The 18,131-nt window shown below is 38.9% G+C and overlaps 4 protein-coding genes across 6 annotated transcripts; 2 read left to right on the forward strand and 2 right to left on the reverse strand.

The window, feature by feature from the left end:
- Positions 1 to 585: 585 nt before the first annotated feature.
- gnao1b (guanine nucleotide binding protein (G protein), alpha activating activity polypeptide O, b) lies at positions 586 to 5,077 on the forward strand. Its single transcript, XM_033983257.2, has 8 exons — positions 586 to 976; positions 1,111 to 1,153; positions 3,165 to 3,306; positions 3,398 to 3,558; positions 3,646 to 3,774; positions 3,871 to 4,000; positions 4,164 to 4,317; positions 4,390 to 5,077. The coding sequence occupies exons 1-8, from the start codon at positions 859 to 861 to the stop codon at positions 4,575 to 4,577; spliced, it is 1,065 nt and encodes a 354-aa protein (XP_033839148.1). The 5' UTR covers positions 586 to 858; the 3' UTR covers positions 4,578 to 5,077.
- A 1,088-nt stretch (positions 5,078 to 6,165) lies between these two features.
- cog4 (component of oligomeric golgi complex 4) lies at positions 6,166 to 10,768 on the reverse strand. Of its 2 annotated transcripts, XM_033983244.2 has the most exons (19): positions 10,609 to 10,768; positions 10,214 to 10,296; positions 10,009 to 10,123; positions 9,714 to 9,888; positions 9,444 to 9,637; positions 9,222 to 9,327; positions 8,985 to 9,142; positions 8,865 to 8,923; positions 8,665 to 8,789; positions 8,417 to 8,535; positions 8,147 to 8,313; positions 7,899 to 8,064; positions 7,730 to 7,792; positions 7,531 to 7,644; positions 7,348 to 7,440; positions 7,194 to 7,277; positions 7,011 to 7,112; positions 6,795 to 6,923; positions 6,166 to 6,705 (listed from the first exon to the last, which is right to left on the reverse strand). In XM_033983244.2, exons 1-19 carry the CDS (start codon positions 10,741 to 10,743, stop codon positions 6,571 to 6,573), a joined length of 2,322 nt encoding a protein of 773 aa, XP_033839135.1. In that variant the 5' UTR covers positions 10,744 to 10,768; the 3' UTR covers positions 6,166 to 6,570. The 2 variants fall into 2 exon arrangements, 1 of the variants encoding a protein (XP_033839135.1); XR_008649122.1 differs by lacking the exon at positions 6,166 to 6,705 and having other exon boundaries at positions 7,205 to 7,277; positions 10,609 to 10,751.
- A 286-nt stretch (positions 10,769 to 11,054) lies between these two features.
- On the reverse strand, positions 11,055 to 15,006 carry gfod2 (glucose-fructose oxidoreductase domain containing 2). Its single transcript, XM_033990538.2, has 3 exons — positions 14,855 to 15,006; positions 13,744 to 14,061; positions 11,055 to 13,094 (listed from the first exon to the last, which is right to left on the reverse strand). The coding sequence occupies exons 2-3, from the start codon at positions 13,994 to 13,996 to the stop codon at positions 12,193 to 12,195; spliced, it is 1,155 nt and encodes a 384-aa protein (XP_033846429.1). The 5' UTR covers positions 13,997 to 14,061; positions 14,855 to 15,006; the 3' UTR covers positions 11,055 to 12,192.
- A 294-nt stretch (positions 15,007 to 15,300) lies between these two features.
- thap11 (THAP domain containing 11) lies at positions 15,301 to 17,050 on the forward strand. Of its 2 annotated transcripts, none has more exons than XM_033991482.2 (2): positions 15,301 to 15,447; positions 15,655 to 17,050. In XM_033991482.2, the coding sequence occupies exon 2, from the start codon at positions 15,674 to 15,676 to the stop codon at positions 16,520 to 16,522; it is 849 nt and encodes a 282-aa protein (XP_033847373.1). In that variant the 5' UTR covers positions 15,301 to 15,447; positions 15,655 to 15,673; the 3' UTR covers positions 16,523 to 17,050. The 2 variants fall into 2 exon arrangements, with proteins under 2 accessions (XP_033847373.1, XP_033847374.1); XM_033991483.2 differs by lacking the exon at positions 15,301 to 15,447 and adding an exon at positions 15,474 to 15,581 and having other exon boundaries at positions 15,655 to 16,765.
- The last annotated feature ends 1,081 nt before the right edge of the window (positions 17,051 to 18,131 follow it).

Below are 18,131 nucleotides of genomic sequence, written 5' to 3' on the forward strand. Positions count from 1 at the left end.
CCCCCAACATTAATGAAATAAATGAGAACTGTTGAATACACCCACTCTACCTGTTGGTCGAACTAGTGTGATACCTGTATTGACCATTGTGGAGGATTTTGTTAGGCTATAGGAAACCTTTTTTGGAGTGTATTACTGTTAAATAATCTGAATACAGCATACAAAATTATAGGGAAAAAATACCGGCTATGTTTATTGAAACTGTAGGCCTGTATGTGGCAAAACACTACAAACTAAAGATATGAGCCAGTCTTATCGATTTTATTCAAATCTATAAAAATGTAATAAAAAGTGTATACAGTGAATATGCTCATTAAAACAATATATACATTTCTGTGTATTAATTTGTTCTAACAAGTTAATGCTACCTACTCCCCATGCCCCAGCCCCACTGACAATTTAACCTTAGAATATTTGTGTAATAAATGTTTTAATGTTAAGTAATAAGGGTATAAAACAACGGGACAGCATTTGCCATTTAAACAGCTATTTCATTATAATATTCTTTCATAGGACGTGATTAAAGCACGGCTGCCCTGACGTAAGCCAGATTGTCTGCGTTATCTCCTCCTCTTCCTCTTGCGGCCAGCTCCGCCCTAAAAGACACCCCCTCCCCATCAAATAACCCCTACCATCAAGCTTTAGCAGCGGACAACCCACCCCTGACAACCCCCTCGAAGCGGAGAGAGGGGACGGAGGCATATATTCACGGAAAAAACACCGTTATTTGCCCTCATTCTGGGCCTAATGCTGTAGCGGACATCGGAGGAGGGAGCGCGAAGGAGAGTCAACGCAGTGATTGAGAGTCGGCGAGGGACAGGGCGGACCAGGGAGGATATTGCTCATTCGCCTTGAAACATGGGATGTACACTGAGCGCCGAGGAGCGCGCTGCTCTAGACAGGAGCAAAGCCATCGAGAAAAACCTCAAAGAAGATGGACTGGTCGCTGCTAAGGATGTCAAATTGCTACTACTCGGTAAGAATCGGGTGTTTTTTGGGCCACAGGGCTGCTGCTGCGGCTTCCTGCTCCTGATAGTGGGGATGGATGGGGCGGAGGTGCTCTCCATGGTACTGATTTCTCTCAACACCGGCTATCTTCATTTTTTACAGGCGGTGGAGAGTCCGGCAAAAGTACCATTGTCAAACAGATGAAGTAAGTGTGATTTTGACTGTGTTTTTAAGCAGATTTATCGTGTGAGGAGCAAAAGGCCCGATCCCCTCCCCTTGTTATCTGAGCGAAGGCAGGTTGAGCCGCCATGTTTCAAGAGGCCGTCGCCCCAGAGGAGTGCCGGTGACTTGAGCACCTCCTGCGCCTTTTTACAGTGTCCTTATCGACAGATCTGATTTATTTTTGATCAAGGAGCGATCTAAATACAAAACGCGTGTCCCATCATCACAAAAAACAGGACAATGGGGACAAGCGGTTGCCATGGAAACGTAATTTAACTTCCAAAATGCAGTAGTGTTGTTTTTTTGGGTTTTTTTTTTAAATGTGGCTAACTGAAATTGCCTGCTGCCATGGCGACGGTAATCACTATCAGCTTCTAGACATCCCAACTTCCACTTACCCTACAAATAGACGTTCAAAATCAATATCCACATGTAGTTTCTTGACTTTAACCTGACTGTTTTCCTGCACTAGCTGCTCTACAATTACCTGTGAATGTAATTAAGCTCGGCCCGTGTAGACTGTGCGGCTAATAGGCCTCAGCGGTGTGTCCCAGGGCGCTGCTCACTGGCCGTTACTGAAATGTAGCTAACGAGGGTTTCACTTGACTACACGGGGAACAGTGTGCCAGGAGTGACTCTACGTGGGTGTTGTCCTCTGTTTGTGCATGAATTACAGAGGTCACTACTGCTCCATTAGTGAATACCTCCTTTTAATCTTAATGGCTTTAAGTGCCCGATATCGCCGACAGTACTTTGCCTATAAAGCGGATTTGCAGCGAAATATGGCATCTAAAACCGCATCTAAACCTTCCCACTATCTAAGCTAAACCACTCTTTGATGTTTTAAATCACAGTAGTTGCCTATAACCCTCTTAGCAAAGTTTCCAGACTGTTCACTCCCAAAAGACCCGAGTGTAAATGTAGTGTTGATGCGTGTGTGTGTGTGTGTGTGTGTGTGTAGCCTATTATTAATTGGCGTGTTGTGTTCTGCTTCTGGTAATGCAGTGTCCTAACTGTTCAGCGTCGACCCCACTGTGGACCATGCATCCACTGTTTACAAACATGTTTTAGCTCTTGTGTCTTACTGCCAGTCACACAGCTGCTGTCACTTAGCCAGTAGGACGACTATTTGGTTTCAGTGGGTTGTGAATAGTTGGGCCTAGTGAAACAGGTTGACTACAAGATGACCTACAAGACCTGATACCTGTAAAAAACAAAAAAACAAAAAAAACAAAACATATATAAATAAAAAAAAAGAAATATAAAAATAGTAGTTATAAAATGGATGGTAATTTAATAAACTATCACTTTGCTTTTTGAAAAAACGTATGCTGTGTAGGTTATTAGGTTTTAGTCTGAAGTTTATTCTTTAGTCTTTAGTCCATTAAAACAACTGGGCTACTTAACATAAATCAAAAGGTCTAGCTTTACAGAGGTTGGCTACTGTGTAAAAGGATGTACATTTTGATATGCATTTAAAATGTAATCCTGCATTTCATAATTTCATTTCACATGATATGATGTTTGGATTAAGCAAGGTATGGCTCACATCTGTCGACACAGTGGGAATCCTTTGTGTCATAACCAGGAATGATTTGATGAATGGAAAAGCTTTTATTTTTATTGTACATAAACCCTTGAGCGAGCGTTCATTGAACAACTGTATAGCACTGTTTTATTGGGAAATGTAGTATGAGCTGTGATTGATTTGCAACGACTTATTCACTGACACAGTCATAAATTATAAATGTCTCAAATATCACATTACAGTCCACTGTTCAGCTACAAATCACAGATTGAGAATGAGATCAATTTCTGTCCATTTTCTCCCTGTCAAATGGTTTAATACAAATCATGTAATCTTGTGCAATCATGTACACTGTAAGAAAAAGACCAGCCCAAACTAAAACAGTGTGTTGAGAAACATATGGAGATGTGTCATTCTCTTAACCCACTCTTGCCTTTGTGCTAATACACGAAATGTGCGTTTGCAGGATTATCCATGAAGATGGCTTTTCAGGGGATGATGTGAAGCAGTATAAGCCAGTGGTCTACAGCAACACCATTCAGAGCTTGGCCGCCATCCTTCGAGCCATGGACTCATTGGGCATTGAGTTTGGAGACAAAGACAGAAAAGTTGGTTGTGTTCCTTATTAAATGAAATCTATAACTTCAACCCACTAAAGAGAATCTAAACCTAGTCATATCTTACTTCTGAAATCATCAGGCTGATGCAAAGTTGGTGTGTGATGTAGTCAGTCGTATGGAGGACACAGAACCATACTCAGCAGAGCTGCTGACTGCCATGAAGCGTGTATGGGCAGATGCTGGAACACAAGAGTGCTTTAATCGTGCTCGTGAATACCAGCTCAATGATTCAGCCAAATAGTGAGTGAATTACAAGTAAATGATACATAACATAACAAAAATGTATGATAATGGTGCCAATCTGTCCTCTCCCATCTTGTTGTTTAGTTATTTGGATAGTTTAGATCGAATTGGCGCAGCAGACTACCAGCCCACAGAGCAGGACATCCTGAGAACCAGAGTGAAGACCACTGGTATTGTGGAAACCCACTTCACCTTCAAAAACCTACATTTCAGGTAGACTTTAGAAAAGGGCTTATACTTTGCTAAATTTGTTTGCTTCTACTCTGTACATTTTATTCAGTTTAATATTTGCATTCTTGTTTACTCAAGGCTGTTTGACGTGGGAGGTCAAAGGTCAGAAAGAAAGAAGTGGATCCACTGCTTTGAAGATGTGACAGCCATTATCTTCTGTGTGGCTTTGAGTGGCTATGATCAGGTGCTTCATGAAGATGAGACAACAGTAAGTTTGATAAAATAAATGTGTGTTCCTTACAGAATTACTTACTTGTCTCTAAAATATAGATAACCTTCATAACACCCAAACAGACAAAAACCAGGAGGACAAAACAAATTAGTGTAACTAAGTGAATATGTTACTTCATAATTATTTGTGTTTTTTCTAGAATCGCATGCACGAATCGCTTATGCTCTTCGACTCTATCTGCAACAACAAGTTCTTCATCGACACCTCCATCATCCTCTTCCTTAACAAAAAAGATCTGTTTGCTGAGAAGATTAAGAAATCCCCTCTCACTATCTGCTTTCCAGAATACACAGGTGAGCAAACTCTTTGCCTGGGTTTAAACTTACTTTAACACAGGGGGCTGATTTATATTTGTCTTTTTGCAGGTGCTAATACTTATGATGATGCTACAGCATATATACAGGTGCAGTTTGAGAGTAAAAACCGGTCTCCCAACAAAGAGATCTATTGCCACCTGACCTGTGCCACAGACACAGGGAACATCCAGGTAGTGTTTGATGCCGTCACTGACATCATTATTGCAAATAACCTTAGAGGATGTGGCTTGTATTGAGGCCTGAACAAGCACAGAGGTTGTCATGGAGAGTATGAGGAGTTAATAACACACATGAATATATAAGTCTATACGTCCAAATGGGCCCAAAGAGCTGCCGTCAGACACAGCCCTGGATAACTGCTATAATTTTTCTCCTTTCTGTTGTCTTCATTACAATTGAAAATATGTTTTAGCAAAATGTTTTTGTTATCCTTTATGTTTGTGTTAATGACTGTCAACATCTGTTGAGGTAGAGACTGCGGCACCAGGGTTATATCCATTCTTATTAGAAAAAAATAATGCAATTATTGGAGTGTACAATGTAATGTACAAGGAGAACATTTGAATTTAGATCCTGGTGCTGTGTGTTTGAGGTTCTATCAAGGCAGAGGCTGCATTCAGGGTGACGATTAAGAAAGAAAAACATGGCACAAAATTACTCTTCCTTCAAAGCCACACAACTGGTTAGTCTGCAGGCCCATACCACCTTCTCTCTGATATTAAAAAAATATGAAAAAGAGTATTCTTCTGTTGTATCTGACCATTGACCTCTTGTAGCATGAGGAAAATGTCAGCCACTATTTTAAAGATGTATAACGGTGCCAGCCATCTGAGAACAGATTGGGACCATAAACCATAACCAACTCAAATTCATATGATCATTTCTGTTATATTTTGACATTTTCACTTTATTGTATTGAATTATTTATTTATGCCTCATGCCCTACATGCCTCCTCTTACCTCCTAAAATCCTGTGCCACTTATTTATTTCATGTCATAAAAATCTAGGGTATACCTGTAACTATATATAATTCAAAGGGTTCAAAGCACCCCCCTCTTTGGCATTTTGTTCTCTTTGTGGTGCTTTACACTTATCCCTATGTAAGTCTGTTTAGAAATAGATGATGCACCAGGAGAACAATATTATTTGAGGCAGCCTCTGTCACGGGACTTGCCCCCCATGAGTAAACAGGGACCTACCCATGTGTAACATTTCTCTGGCTGCAGAGAAAGGTACAGCTCTCTATTTTCATCTGTGCACCCAGCTGTTCATCTTCCTATCCTTTTTCATATTCTCTTCCCTTTTACATCTTGGTCTACATTCTATCTCCCACACCACCTTAAAAGCACCAAACTGTATATATGATATTACTATTATGATTATTATACCAGATTTTTTTTTTTTTTACTGTGAATGTTTTCTGTGTGCTGCATCCCATCCTATTCAGTAGTTTATTGGTTGCTCTCATGTGGAATGTTTGTGCTGAGCCAATCGAATGTTGTGTTTACATTAAAGCCACACTTTTCCTTATTACATCTGTGCTCCTGATTTCAAATTACATTGTGGGCTTTCTATTAGACTGCAAGTCTTTCCATGTCCATTGCTGTCTGTAAAACTTATGTATAAATGGGTGTACAGAAATACAGAAGGGTTAAACAGAGAAACTGGACTAGGATTATGAAAGTGAAACACATTTATACATAATTGTATTGATAGCTTTGTATTCATAGTTAGGAAAAATTGTACATTGAGTATGCACAATAGGTGTTACTGGAATAAGAATGTGGTTCATAATATCCAGTGGAAGGCAGGGATCAACAGCATTGCACCGCAGCTCTCAGTTTATTAGGTTAAAAGTGTTCCATCGTCATAGACAAGGAGCTATTCGTATATTGAATGACTCTGCTGGATCAGCTGTCTGACCTGTTTCTGTCAGTTTAATGGGAATGAAGTTCATTACCGCACTGTTTCACTGACAGCCACACAGCTCTACTCCTTGGTGCCAAAGTGTCCTCATTTCTCACTGCCTGTTACAGGTTTATTCACAGAGTGGCAAAATTAGAGATGTATCCCATCTTAATTATACATGTACATACAAAGGTAATTATTGATCCTGTTGACAACATATGTAGTAAAAATCCACACGTCTGCACAGTTCATTACATTTCCATTCTGAAAAGTTTCCTGTATAGTGTATACTCAAACCAGTGGTGGCCTTAGTTTACCAGTTACAAGCGCAGCCTCTTGATGTCTTCACTTCTGAAGTCTATTCGAAGAGCCAAGACCTGTCGTACCTCAGCCGGTGTTAGTCTCCACGTCAGAGGGCCAGAGTTGGGACCCCAGTAGTCCAAGATCTCAGTTACCTAATTGACAGGGTTTGAAGTTACCAAATATACCTGGATCATAGAGCTTTGTTCACAATTTTGACTTGATGTTTAACAATAAATGTTACCCGCTCCAAGTTGAGAATAGTGGCCATCTGAGTAAGGCGAGCGAATTTATCTCTGATGGTCCAGGTGGTCACAGTTGTAAGGTAGGCCACAAGAGACCGAAGCTCTTTGTCAAACTGCAACCCTCCAAGCTACAAGATATGCTGAGTGTGAGTATTTTTGATCATTTGCAGTATAAGATTTCTGCTGCCATCTTGTGGAAAGACAACATGTCATACCCGACTAAATGAACATTTGAGGACAGTCTTCTCCAGTTCAATAGATATTAAGCTGGTCATTAGGCTGGTCAGGGTGTCATAGATAACAGGAGAGAGGGCCACCTGGTGGTAGAGTTATATAGTAAGAACATATATCATAACTATATAGTCTAAATATTTTAATAACAAATTGTATTTAAATACCTTAAACTCACACATCAGCTGTTCCAAGTTGACAATAAGTTGCTGCACCCAGGGATCATTGGCTTCATAATCATTAAACTCTTCCTATGGCAACATTTTAAAATTTTAGCTTCTACTGTACCCCTTTTTTCAGACATATTTCTGTAATTATTACCTCTTCAATATTGTGTGAAATAGACAAAAAACTGCTTATCCATGGTTTAACTTGAGGTTTTATAGCAGTTGTGTTCAGCTCTGTCAGACCCTCCTATAAAAAGAAAAATAATGTTAATAAGTTTCTTGCAAAAAATATATTTGGATGCTTGTTTGCTAATAAAATTTAAAAAATACATTTAACCTGTAAAAGATCTTTAAACTTGGTGGAAGTGTTGACAAGATCTGACAAACAACTTTCAATTTTTGCGTGTTCAACAGAGCTGGTGCCCTGAGTAAACAACTTGGCACAGTCATTCTGCAACAAGAAATAAAAATGTAGAATTAAAGTGGAACGAAAAAAAAAAAAAGATTAACTTAAATACCCATCCCACCAAAATTACCTCGAGGTTTCGTTTTAAAGTAGAAATATTCTCACTACACACCTCAACGTTATTCAAAGTCACCTGAGGCAAAAAAAAACAAAAAAAAAACAGATCAGTGAACGGGACCCATAGAAATCATGGACATGCTTGACTTTGTTAGTAGACGCTTATCTGTTGCATCCCTTACCAAAAACGCAGTCTTTGCATTTTCAGTACTCTCTATGCCCAGAGTGTTGAATTTCCCCTGTTGTAAACTACTTTGCATCAGACTGACAGCACTACTGACACCGCGCTGGATGTCTTGAAGGGTAGTCGCTGGAAAACCTTGTCGTAACTTATTATACAGTACTTCCCTGTAAGAATATTACAAATATCAATTAAAGAACACAAGCATTCACTAATATAGTATCCTAAATGCAGCTATATGTGAAGCACCTGAAGTCTGACTCCAGCACGGAGTTAGCATGGTTGATCATGGCGCATAAGCAGTCGATACTAGAGCTGGACAATGCTCTACTAATACACTTTTTCACAATGTAAAAACAGTCATCCACCATGCTGGATGTTAGTTGGCCTTTCTCATATGTATCCATGGTAACAGCCTGCAGAGAGGTAATTTTATTGACAAAATATAATATAAAAGAAAATTCTTAACTTTTTGTGAGCCATTTTGAAAATAACATGACCTTTAACCAGAAAACATACCTTGTTTACAGATTCCCTCATGTAGTACTCTTCCATCGGTATGTAATAGCCAATTAACTCTTGCATTGTTCTACTCAGTTGACAGTGTTTAAGGAGCTTTTCGGCATTCTGCTGATGCTCTGAAAGAATAAGAAAACAAAAAATATTTACATGTCACAAATGAAGTAGAATTTACAGTTATGTTTTATGCTATAATACGTTAAGTGTATGTATAAGAACTACTATACTACAATACATTAGCATTATACCCTTTGTGATGCTCTGTATATCTCCAACTTCAAAGTCTGCAAGAATTCGACGCCGTAAAAAACGTAGATAGAGCTCAGCCCTGGCATTCATTATTGTTACTTCAGTGAGGACTGGATCCAGCTCTCTGATAATGTCCAAAAATGTTATTTTCTTGACACCAAAGAGTTACGGTATGGGAGCAGAAAGGTGTTTTACAAACCTGGGCTCAGTCCTTTCACCTGGAATTGTCTTCAACATGCTGTTTTGGACAATCTGGAACTATAACAAAAATGAAAGAATATGTAAGTAATAAAGTGATAATACCTGATAAAATTCATACCTTATTGTGATATCCTCTCTGTTGAATAAATTTGTCAACTATTTTCTGTGCTTGTTTATCACACTCCTCCTGTAGGTGTCTTATCAATGTATAGAGATGCCCTGGGCCATAATAGGTTTCCACTATTGGTTGGTGAGTCTCAATTACACGTGCAATGCCTGTAAAATACAAAAATCTTATTGTTACTGTCCTCTTTGACTAGAAATAAATATGTAAATACATTTTTTTGTTTTCAACCTTCAAGCAAAAGTGTCAGTGTGTCAGCAAATATAAGTGGTGCCCTCTTGTCACCCACATCTCCTCCTGTAGCTAAAATTAGATTCTCTTCAGCTTTAGCAGCAAGCTGTAAGTGTATGAAGATTTTCACTTAATATTTATAATAATTTATTTATAATCGCAACGATGTTGTTAAAATTGTAATACAATTCTCAAAGTTCAAATGTTAATTATTATACAAACCTGAGTGCAGAGATATTGTCCGAACCGTGCAAGCCCCTGTTGATGGAGGCCTAACAGGGGAAAGATTTTGAAGAACCTTTCCACCTGTGCTAGATCAACAGCAGCAACAGCTTCATCCAGTTTTTCAGAAACAATGACTTTCAGTTTTTGCTCTGCCTCTTGGAGCAAAACCAGGCTGGCATCCACTGAACTACCTGAACAAATGCAATGTAAGAAATTAATATACAACAAGTAAACATTATGAATGCATCATGAGTGAGAGCTTCATACTTTCTTCTCCTTGTCTACTCAGTTCAATTACAGATTGGTCTAAAGAAAGGTATCTGTGAATGTGAGCTGCAGCCTGTTCATAATCTTCATTGCGGAGGGCTGTCTGAACACCATCAGTACAAAACTTCAGATCCAGGATATCATCGGCTCGCTGGATAACATTATACAACCGTGTCTAAAAAAATATAAAATGATTAAAGAAAAAGGCATTAATTCTACTTCTACAATATATTTAAGTAATACTGAATGTTTGTGCTTAATTGCATGCTTTATGGTTTAAAATAAAATAACGCACTTTTGCGAGATCGAGCTGTCTCACTTTGCGGCTGACATTTTCAGCCAAGCTGCAAGTAAAAGTTATCATGCCAGACAGTTGACTGGCATCTCCCTCAATCAGCTGGAGCTTAGGCCTAGATAGAAAAGGACATTATAATAACTGTATACAGTTAACAAGTAAATCTTGCAATAAAACAAAATATAAAGGGTATTGGTATGGTTACCCCATTCTCTGCAAAGCCAGCATCTTTGTGTGGATGGTGCTTTCCTGTCCCACCAATCTGTCCAGTTCAGCTTCCACTTCTTTCTGTATCAGAAAACAAACGTACATATGTGTAGAAAGTAAACATGGATATAACAGCGTAAACCCTGAACAGTGAGCAGAAACTGGATGCAACGAAGACATTTTTGCCCAGTGTCTACTGAGGAATCCCTTTCATTATCTGTGCCAATAATTTACATCAGATGCGCCATATTCTATTCATTAATATTGTTAACACGAGTTGACTGTCAAATCATCACTGAAGGTTTAATCTTGTTTCTCTGGTTGACTTGAAACTGTATGAAGGGACTCCCGGAAGTGCAGACAACGCTGCGAATTTATCATAATTTCACAAACCTCTTCAGAACAAAGCTGTTGGTAAATGTTTTCTAAATCCTCCAGTTCTGTCAGAGCTGATATTGTGTCCATGCTGACGGAGGAAACTGAGCCGGAGCCGCATCTTCTCGCTGGTACCGAGCCACTGTCCGCCATGTTTCATCTCAGAGCAACACAGCTCAGTGGACACGTCACAATGGGACACTTTTCCCTGGAAATTGACTTCAAGGCTTTCAAATGTCTTAGTATTTTTGTTGGCAATATGATTTGGCTTATGTGACCATAATCAACAGTTTAAACATGCCCTTATATAAAGTATAAATCTTTGTCAACAATCCATGCAAAATATTTTAAAAGGAAGCAATGTGTGATAAATGTGGAGCAGAATAACAAGGTTTAATATAATTTATAATACATTACAGTTGAGTGAATAAAAAGACGTTTATAAGTAATTATCATACACCAATACTAGTCAAGTGAATTTATTAAAATAATGTTTACACAACATAATACAGCAAAAGCTAGAATTTCAATTACAACACAAGAAATAGCACCACTTGCTCAAGCTTGCATCAAATCAATAAAACTTTCTGTTCACCATAACAAATAAATACAAATATAGTAATTTAGCAGTGAGCTGTTCGGTGCTGCACTTTTATTAAAATGTGCATCAGTGCAAACAAATATACAGTATGTGTTAGATTTACTTTCAAGATAGATATACAAGCACCCTGCAGAAGTTTAATGGTGGCTAAAAGGTAAGTTTTGTAAAGCACTACTATGAATGAGGTAAGTGTGCATGTTCAAACTGTAGAAGCAACACAGATCCAGAACCATCCATGCAGAATCAGGGCAAACTGCTTAATTTTGTATGTGAGCACAATAGAACACATTGGCAGGTACAATCCAGTGGTTGTACTTTTCTCCCAAGGTTTAGTCAATAAAATAGCTTAGAAAACATAAATAACATGAAATATAAATTATTTTTAAAAACACATAGAATTTGAAAACATAACGGAATTACCAATGTGCTCACTAAATGTAAATATATATTAAAAAAAAAAAAATATCACAGCCCAGGTAAACCTAAACAAGGCAAATAAAATGATATGTAAATTGGCTCTTTACTCATTTTTCTTTTCCTCAGCTTATTTGCAAAAATCCTTGGAATTGTCAACAGAATCGTTATCAAGTTGATACAAAGTAAAACCAATTATCTTTTTATTAAAATACAAATTCGTTGAGAAGTTATTGGACACCAGATGAGTTACTTGTATGACCACAGTCCTCAAATAACAATCTGTACCAGTACTTCAATTCCTTGTGAGATTGTTTGATTTTAAAAATTAATGAAATTTAATTTCTTTCAGGATTGTTAAATTGAACTTGAACGACAAGAGAATTGAGGCATTGTTACAAATATGTAGTGTATGCCTACAAACTATCAGTTAATCGATAGTATACTGGCTCCAACGTCTAAAGCTTTAGAATAAAAAAAAGTAATTGATAAAGTATTTGTGTGTAAACTACCTTTGCTAAGCAGCTGATTTAAAATAAAACTACATTCTAGGCCAAGACCAGTGTAATAGACACTGAAGTAGTAATCTACATCTTATTTCTCTGCAGAGCTTCACACAGGTTGTGGTTGGGGTCTGGTTCTTCCCTCATGATCTCTACACACTCCCATTCACCGCTGGTGCTCGACCGCTTTATTGCTTCCACCACTGTCTGCACATACAGCCCATCCTCAAATGTTGGCGCCATGGCCACAGGTCCACGAGCCCACGACCTGCGTTCCTCGTGGGCCTGAAAGGACTGTCTTAGGGCCTTTACCATTGAGCTCAAACCCTGGATCTGAGGCAAGGACATCGCTTTCACCTCTGGCCCACTCCAACCATTGTCACCAAGCAAAAGCTCCTCTTTTTTACTTCCATTTCGCTGACCATAAAGCTCTGTTCCTCTTGCAATTAACCTCCCAGCCGATCCCACTACCATGACCTCATGCACAAATGACCCTGGCATATTAAAATTTAATGTTACAGTGCAACATACTCCACTTGAGCAGGACCCTTTTCCACTCATCAACATTTGGAAAAAGCAAAAGTCATCGCTAGTGACTCGACGAATACCTCTAATAGAATTGTTCTGTTGAACAAAAGTCCTTAGAAGGCCATGCACACGGTGAGCTCTGGCCCTAGTTAAAAAACTTACAAGATCAATTATTGTTGACCCAATGGTGTGTAGACCACCTCCTCCCATTAGCTCTTCACATGTCCAGCCATATGCCTCATCCAAAAGACTGGGTCCATACACTCGGATGTCACACACCTGCAGCTCTCCCACATATCCCTCAACCAGCAACTTTTGCATTGCAACAAATGTTGGGAGGAAACGCAATGAATTCCCCATTATGCTGAGCAGCTGAGGATAATACCGGGCAGCAGCCACCATCTTGAATGAGTCCACAGCAGTTGCAGCCTTCTCACAGACCACATTTTTTCCAATACCTGCATAAATAAATTACATTAAAATAAATGTAAAATTAGTTAGTATTACCATTATTAACATGATTAATATTGTAGATCATTGGCACAACTTTCAGAGTAAAAAAAAAATACAGCCCAATATCTTTTCTACACATAAACAGCATTCAGTTTATTAAGTGATGCAAAGATTCCCATGGAGGGAATATTCAGACTACCTCTCCCAACCTACAAAGAGAGTTAAATCAATTTTTTTTTTTCCTGGCTGGAATGCTTTATTGTATAGAACAGAGGTAGATGGGGAGGGAAAAATGGGGAAAGAGAGAGGGGTAGAGATCTTCAGCAAACAGCATGGTCAGGAGGCAAAGCCACAAAGCCTCAATGGAAACAAGAAACAAATCTCAAACCACTACACTGCCATGTAAATCTAATTTGTAAACAGAGTCCAGAAAATTTCAAAGGGGTGATACGCATCAGATTTTAGCAAGGAAACTCTCAGGAAGTTACAGACTAAAACAGGAAACTGAAGTCATCATGCTGGAATCCTGTTGCATTTAAACGGCAACATGGATGTAGAGATTGTACAGTGCTGTATTTAGGCTCAACATATTTCTTGCTGTGTTCAAACAAACACTACAATCATGACCACAGAGGATAATTTTTAATGTCTTACCTAGCGCTTTGACTGCAATCTGTCTTGTCATTGAAGGTGGAATATAGATACAAACAAGGTCAACCTCTTGATGCAGCAAAACATCATCAGATCGGCTTGTGTGAAATGGAATGTCAAGCTCTTTTGCCAAGCAGCTTGCTTCCTCTTCACTTCGTCCCCAGAGAGCATGGACCTCAAACCCCTCAGATTTCAACAAAGGAACAAGCACTCTGGCTGTGGCCCCAGTGCCAAAAACACCAACGCCTGGCAGCATTGTGGCACTTTAGGGAAGTAAAATGCTGATCATCTTTGTCCCATATTGAGGAAATTGGCACTTCTCTGCAAAACAAATGGTTGTACAGTAAGTAATAGAGAATTAAGATTAAAATAATAATAATAATAATAATAATAATAATAATAATAATGATAAGATAATACACTGAACCAGGTTTGAGCTCCTCATGTCTTACAAGATACTGGAGCTTACCATTTATCCTGAATGTAAGGTCAAAAAGTATATAGAATACATACTGGACATTATGTATTCATAATATAATCTTATAGTTTGTACTATTATCATAACTGTACAAAATCATAACTTAAAAACACTTCTAAGGCTTGGTGTTAGACTACACAGGAGAAGGTATGTAGCTAAACCAGATATGTTCTTAAAAATGTGGCATATACAAAAAGCACCCAGTGACGAACCTGGGAGAAAAAACTCTTCCTAGAAAACAGACAAGCTCGGCATTGTCACGATAGCTGGTTTGGACACTTGACAATGCTAGCTTTGTATTGTGTACACCAGTTAGTCCTCATAAAAATAAACTTTCCCATGGCACAATGACGTAAATTTTCGAAATGAAGAAAAAGCTATTTCATAAAACCAGCGTTTAGATCAGCGACACAGTGAGATACTGGAACTCAGTGAGGTTACTGGACATATTTAGCTAACTAGCATTTCCATCAGCTAACTTTAGCAGGATAAGACCCGGAACTAGAGACACGAATATTCAACAGTCGAAATACAGCATAGTTTGTGAATAAGTAAATTCTTCAGAGATATCCAGGGGGTATTATAATATTAACACAGTATTTTAAAGCAACACAGCACCTTATATTAGCTACTTACCTCCAAAACACTGGTGATCCACAGCGTTGCTCTGCTTTACTGAAGAGGCGCTGTCCCGTTGTTGCCTATGGTAACTTCAGCGGGGACTGGACTGATGCGTGTGTTCATGTGTTCAACCCGGTTCAACCATGGATCTGACTACACCCCGGGGACTGCCAATTTAAAAACAATAAAAATACTGATCAATGTATTATAGCGAAACCCACTGTAAAACTATTGAGCAGGAGCAGTGGAGTAGTTATTTTAACGTAAAATGTGAAATCAATATTTACCATTTATCCAAAACACTTCCGGGTATAGCCTACTTTTGTTGTGCCCTTTATTTTAAATGGTTAATTTTACAGTTATTTAGCCAAAGTTTTTAGTAGCTTCGTGTTCATCACTGATGGCCTATGGATTGATTCTTGTGTTTGACAGGATATGGATCCACGGTGTGGCTTGAGTCTACTGTTTGACCAGAAGGGGGAGCTACCGAACAAATCTTTGGATAAGGACTCGCAAAGGATTGTGGGATTTTTAGTTCCAAGAGGAGGACGGTACAGCGAGGACAACAAAACCAGACTTTTTCCAGCGAAAATACAGATTCACACCTCGTATGTAGCGCAGATTATATTTATGTTGTATAATACATCCAGTTAATATCGCAAAACTGCACTACGATTAGTAGAGTATGAACTGGAAGCCATTGGTTTTGTGGAACGTGTAGTTTCGCTTGTAGGCCGCTAAGGTTGATATAAATGTATAGTTAACAAACAACTGTGAACAGTTGTTTAAACTCTACACAATACTTATATTTTCAGACTTGGGGTGGAAGTAAATATGCCCGGGTTCACCTGCTGTGTGCCTGGCTGCTACAACAACTCGCATCGAGATCGGGAGCTGCGCTTCTACACGTTTCCGAAAGACGCTGCGCTCAGAGAGCAGTGGCTGAGGAACATCTCCAGAGCCGGGGTCAGCGGGTGTTTCAGTACTTTTCAGCCCACTACAGGACACCGGGTGTGCAGTGTACACTTTGCAGGCGGGAGAAAAACCTACACCATACGAGTCCCGTCGTTATTTCCCTTGAGAGGCGTGAATGAGCGGAGGAACAGGCGGGGAAGAGGAAAGAAGGTGTCTGCCCCTGCGCCAGCTCCTGTGCCCACTCCCGCCCCAGCCGCCACCTCCGGGATTATTATTAGTAATTTGAGTGTACCAGAAGGAACAGAGGGGACTGTTGGTGGTGAGGCCAACAACGATGAGATCACTGTTGTCCAGATTGGTCAAAACGGTGAGTATTTAGGTACAGCGAGACTTCCCGCTCAAACTGAAGGGACTTGTTATTCAGCTCCCGTAGACGACGATACAACAATTGATGAATCAAAGACAGACACGAGGGCAGTAGTTGTCCAACCCACAGTACAGTACGTGAGTGTGACCAGCAGCCCCCTGGACCACTCTTATTCACTCACCACCGGGACTACATCATCAGAGCTGCTGCGTAAACTGAACGAACAACGGGACATCATCGCACTGATGGAGGTCAAGATGAAGGAGATGAAAGCCACTATCCGGCAGCTGCGAGTAACAGAAGCAAAGTTACAGGAGGAGGTCAGAGAAAGGGACAGGCTCCTCGTTGGCCTAGGCAACCCCACAGTTGTAAATAGCTCCAATTCCCGGAAGAAAGTTTGACGCTCAGTGACTAAATATCTGCATTAGTGTGTATTTGCCTGGAGATGAACAGTAACAAAAACTCACAGCAAAAAGAAACCAGTGATTCTTTTGAAGTCATAGACAGCCCTATTTTGTATCAAAATGTGAGCAGTGTTTTTTATTATTAAAGGGGCTATGTGTAGCGTTGGTTTTCAGTGCCATGGTGTTAAATACCAGAGCACATCCAATAAACTATTAATTTTGGAAAAAAATAAAATAAAAACTACCATTTGAGAAATTTAACACAAAGCTAGTGAAATTGCATATATATCAAACCAAACATGTGTACATGTAGATTTTTAAAAGTTTGTCAGGTTGGCCATGTGCATTATGACAGAACAGAAGGGTTGTACAAAAAATAGTAGTGTACAGCTGAACTGGCAGCTTTCAAATTTTCCATTGAAAATATACATCAACTATGAATTGTACTTTAGTTTGTGGTTTTGTGAAATGCTGTTGTTTTCCGGTTTAGAAAATTAAAGGAATTGTGAATATTCTCGAAACCTGAAATGAATTGTCTACCCTTTATTATGTCGATGTGTGTGGTAGAATACCTGGAGATGGAGCATATTTGTGTAAGCTTTCACAGCAATACTGTTAAGATTTTCAAAAAGCATATAGATAGATAGATAGATCCATATCCATGGTTCAACTATTTAGGCCAAAGTGAACATGACAGACAATAATTTGTCTTAATTCTAAAATGGCTTCATTGACATTGTATTTTCACAACTGTGATCCATTCTCAAAGGACATATTGTGTATTATACAATGTATAATTTGAAGCAGTTAAGACCTCGACCTATGGAGCCATGATTAAATAAATGTATGTTTTCACAGTGATGTTGATATATCCAAATATCTTGTAACCCTATATTTCTCCTGAGGGTGGCAGTGTTCTAAAGTCCACAGGGAACAAAGCCTTCCTCTGTGTGCCTGTCTGGCTTAGCTGATTTTCACAACATCCAACTCAGTTAAATATGTACAAAGGAGTATAAGGGTCACATTAAATACATTATGGGGACGGTACGAGAATGAAGTGATATTTTGACATTAAAGTCATAATTTTATCATCAAGTGTTGAAGTGTAGGAGCGGAGAGGTGGCGGAGACTTTATTTTGGTAAAATTAGGCCATGTCTTTTTTTGGCCACAAATTTAATCTAAAATATTACGTAAAATTGTGATTTTATTCTCATAAAATTCTTGACTTTTTCTGGCTTCAACTTCTAATTAAATCCTCACTGTTCCCCAGCAGGTACAGGGTCAGGAGCATTGCATATACTACATATCTGTGGATGCTCCAGGTATTCAACAGTTGTTAATGTTTAAAAGGCCAGCAATATAAAGTTCTACATTAATCATAGGTTTTTATTTGAGCTTTTAACTCAAACAAGCGTCATTCATTTTTACTCTGCATTTACATTTTGACATTGACATCAGCCCCAAAATCTTGATAAAATTATCTTTTAGTATTTACTTTGACTACAACTTTAATCTTGTTATAGGCCTGATCCATGGTAAAAGACAAAGACAAAGTTAATTCTGTGAAATGGACATAAAGTTGTAGGATGTTTTGCTGCTCATCCA

Source organism: Periophthalmus magnuspinnatus, chromosome 3, assembly GCF_009829125.3.
Source record: "Periophthalmus magnuspinnatus isolate fPerMag1 chromosome 3, fPerMag1.2.pri, whole genome shotgun sequence".
Lineage (NCBI taxonomy): Eukaryota > Metazoa > Chordata > Actinopteri > Gobiiformes > Gobiidae > Periophthalmus > Periophthalmus magnuspinnatus.

What these genes read in the sequence shown, in the direction of transcription:
- gnao1b (XM_033983257.2), top strand. Translation starts at nt 859, where the DNA reads ATGGGATGTACACTGAGCGCCGAGGAGCGCGCTGCTCTAGACAGGAGC. An exon ending in TTGGAGACAAAGACAGAAAA is followed by an intron (nt 3,307 to 3,397) that starts GTTGGTTGTGTT and finishes TGAAATCATCAG; the next exon opens with GCTGATGCAAAGTTGGTGTG. An exon ending in TTCATGAAGATGAGACAACA is followed by an intron (nt 4,001 to 4,163) that starts GTAAGTTTGATA and finishes TGTTTTTTCTAG; the next exon opens with AATCGCATGCACGAATCGCT.
- cog4 (XM_033983244.2), bottom strand. Translation starts at nt 10,743, where the DNA reads ATGGCGGACAGTGGCTCGGTACCAGCGAGAAGATGCGGCTCCGGCTCA. An exon ending in AACAGCTTTGTTCTGAAGAG is followed by an intron (nt 10,297 to 10,608) that starts GTTTGTGAAATT and finishes TTTCTGATACAG; the next exon opens with AAAGAAGTGGAAGCTGAACT. An exon ending in GGTGAAAGGACTGAGCCCAG is followed by an intron (nt 8,790 to 8,864) that starts GTTTGTAAAACA and finishes GGACATTATCAG; the next exon opens with AGAGCTGGATCCAGTCCTCA.
- gfod2 (XM_033990538.2), bottom strand. Translation starts at nt 13,996, where the DNA reads ATGCTGCCAGGCGTTGGTGTTTTTGGCACTGGGGCCACAGCCAGAGTG. An exon ending in GATTGCAGTCAAAGCGCTAG is followed by an intron (nt 13,095 to 13,743) that starts GTAAGACATTAA and finishes TTATTTATGCAG; the next exon opens with GTATTGGAAAAAATGTGGTC.
- thap11 (XM_033991482.2), top strand. Translation starts at nt 15,674, where the DNA reads ATGCCCGGGTTCACCTGCTGTGTGCCTGGCTGCTACAACAACTCGCAT.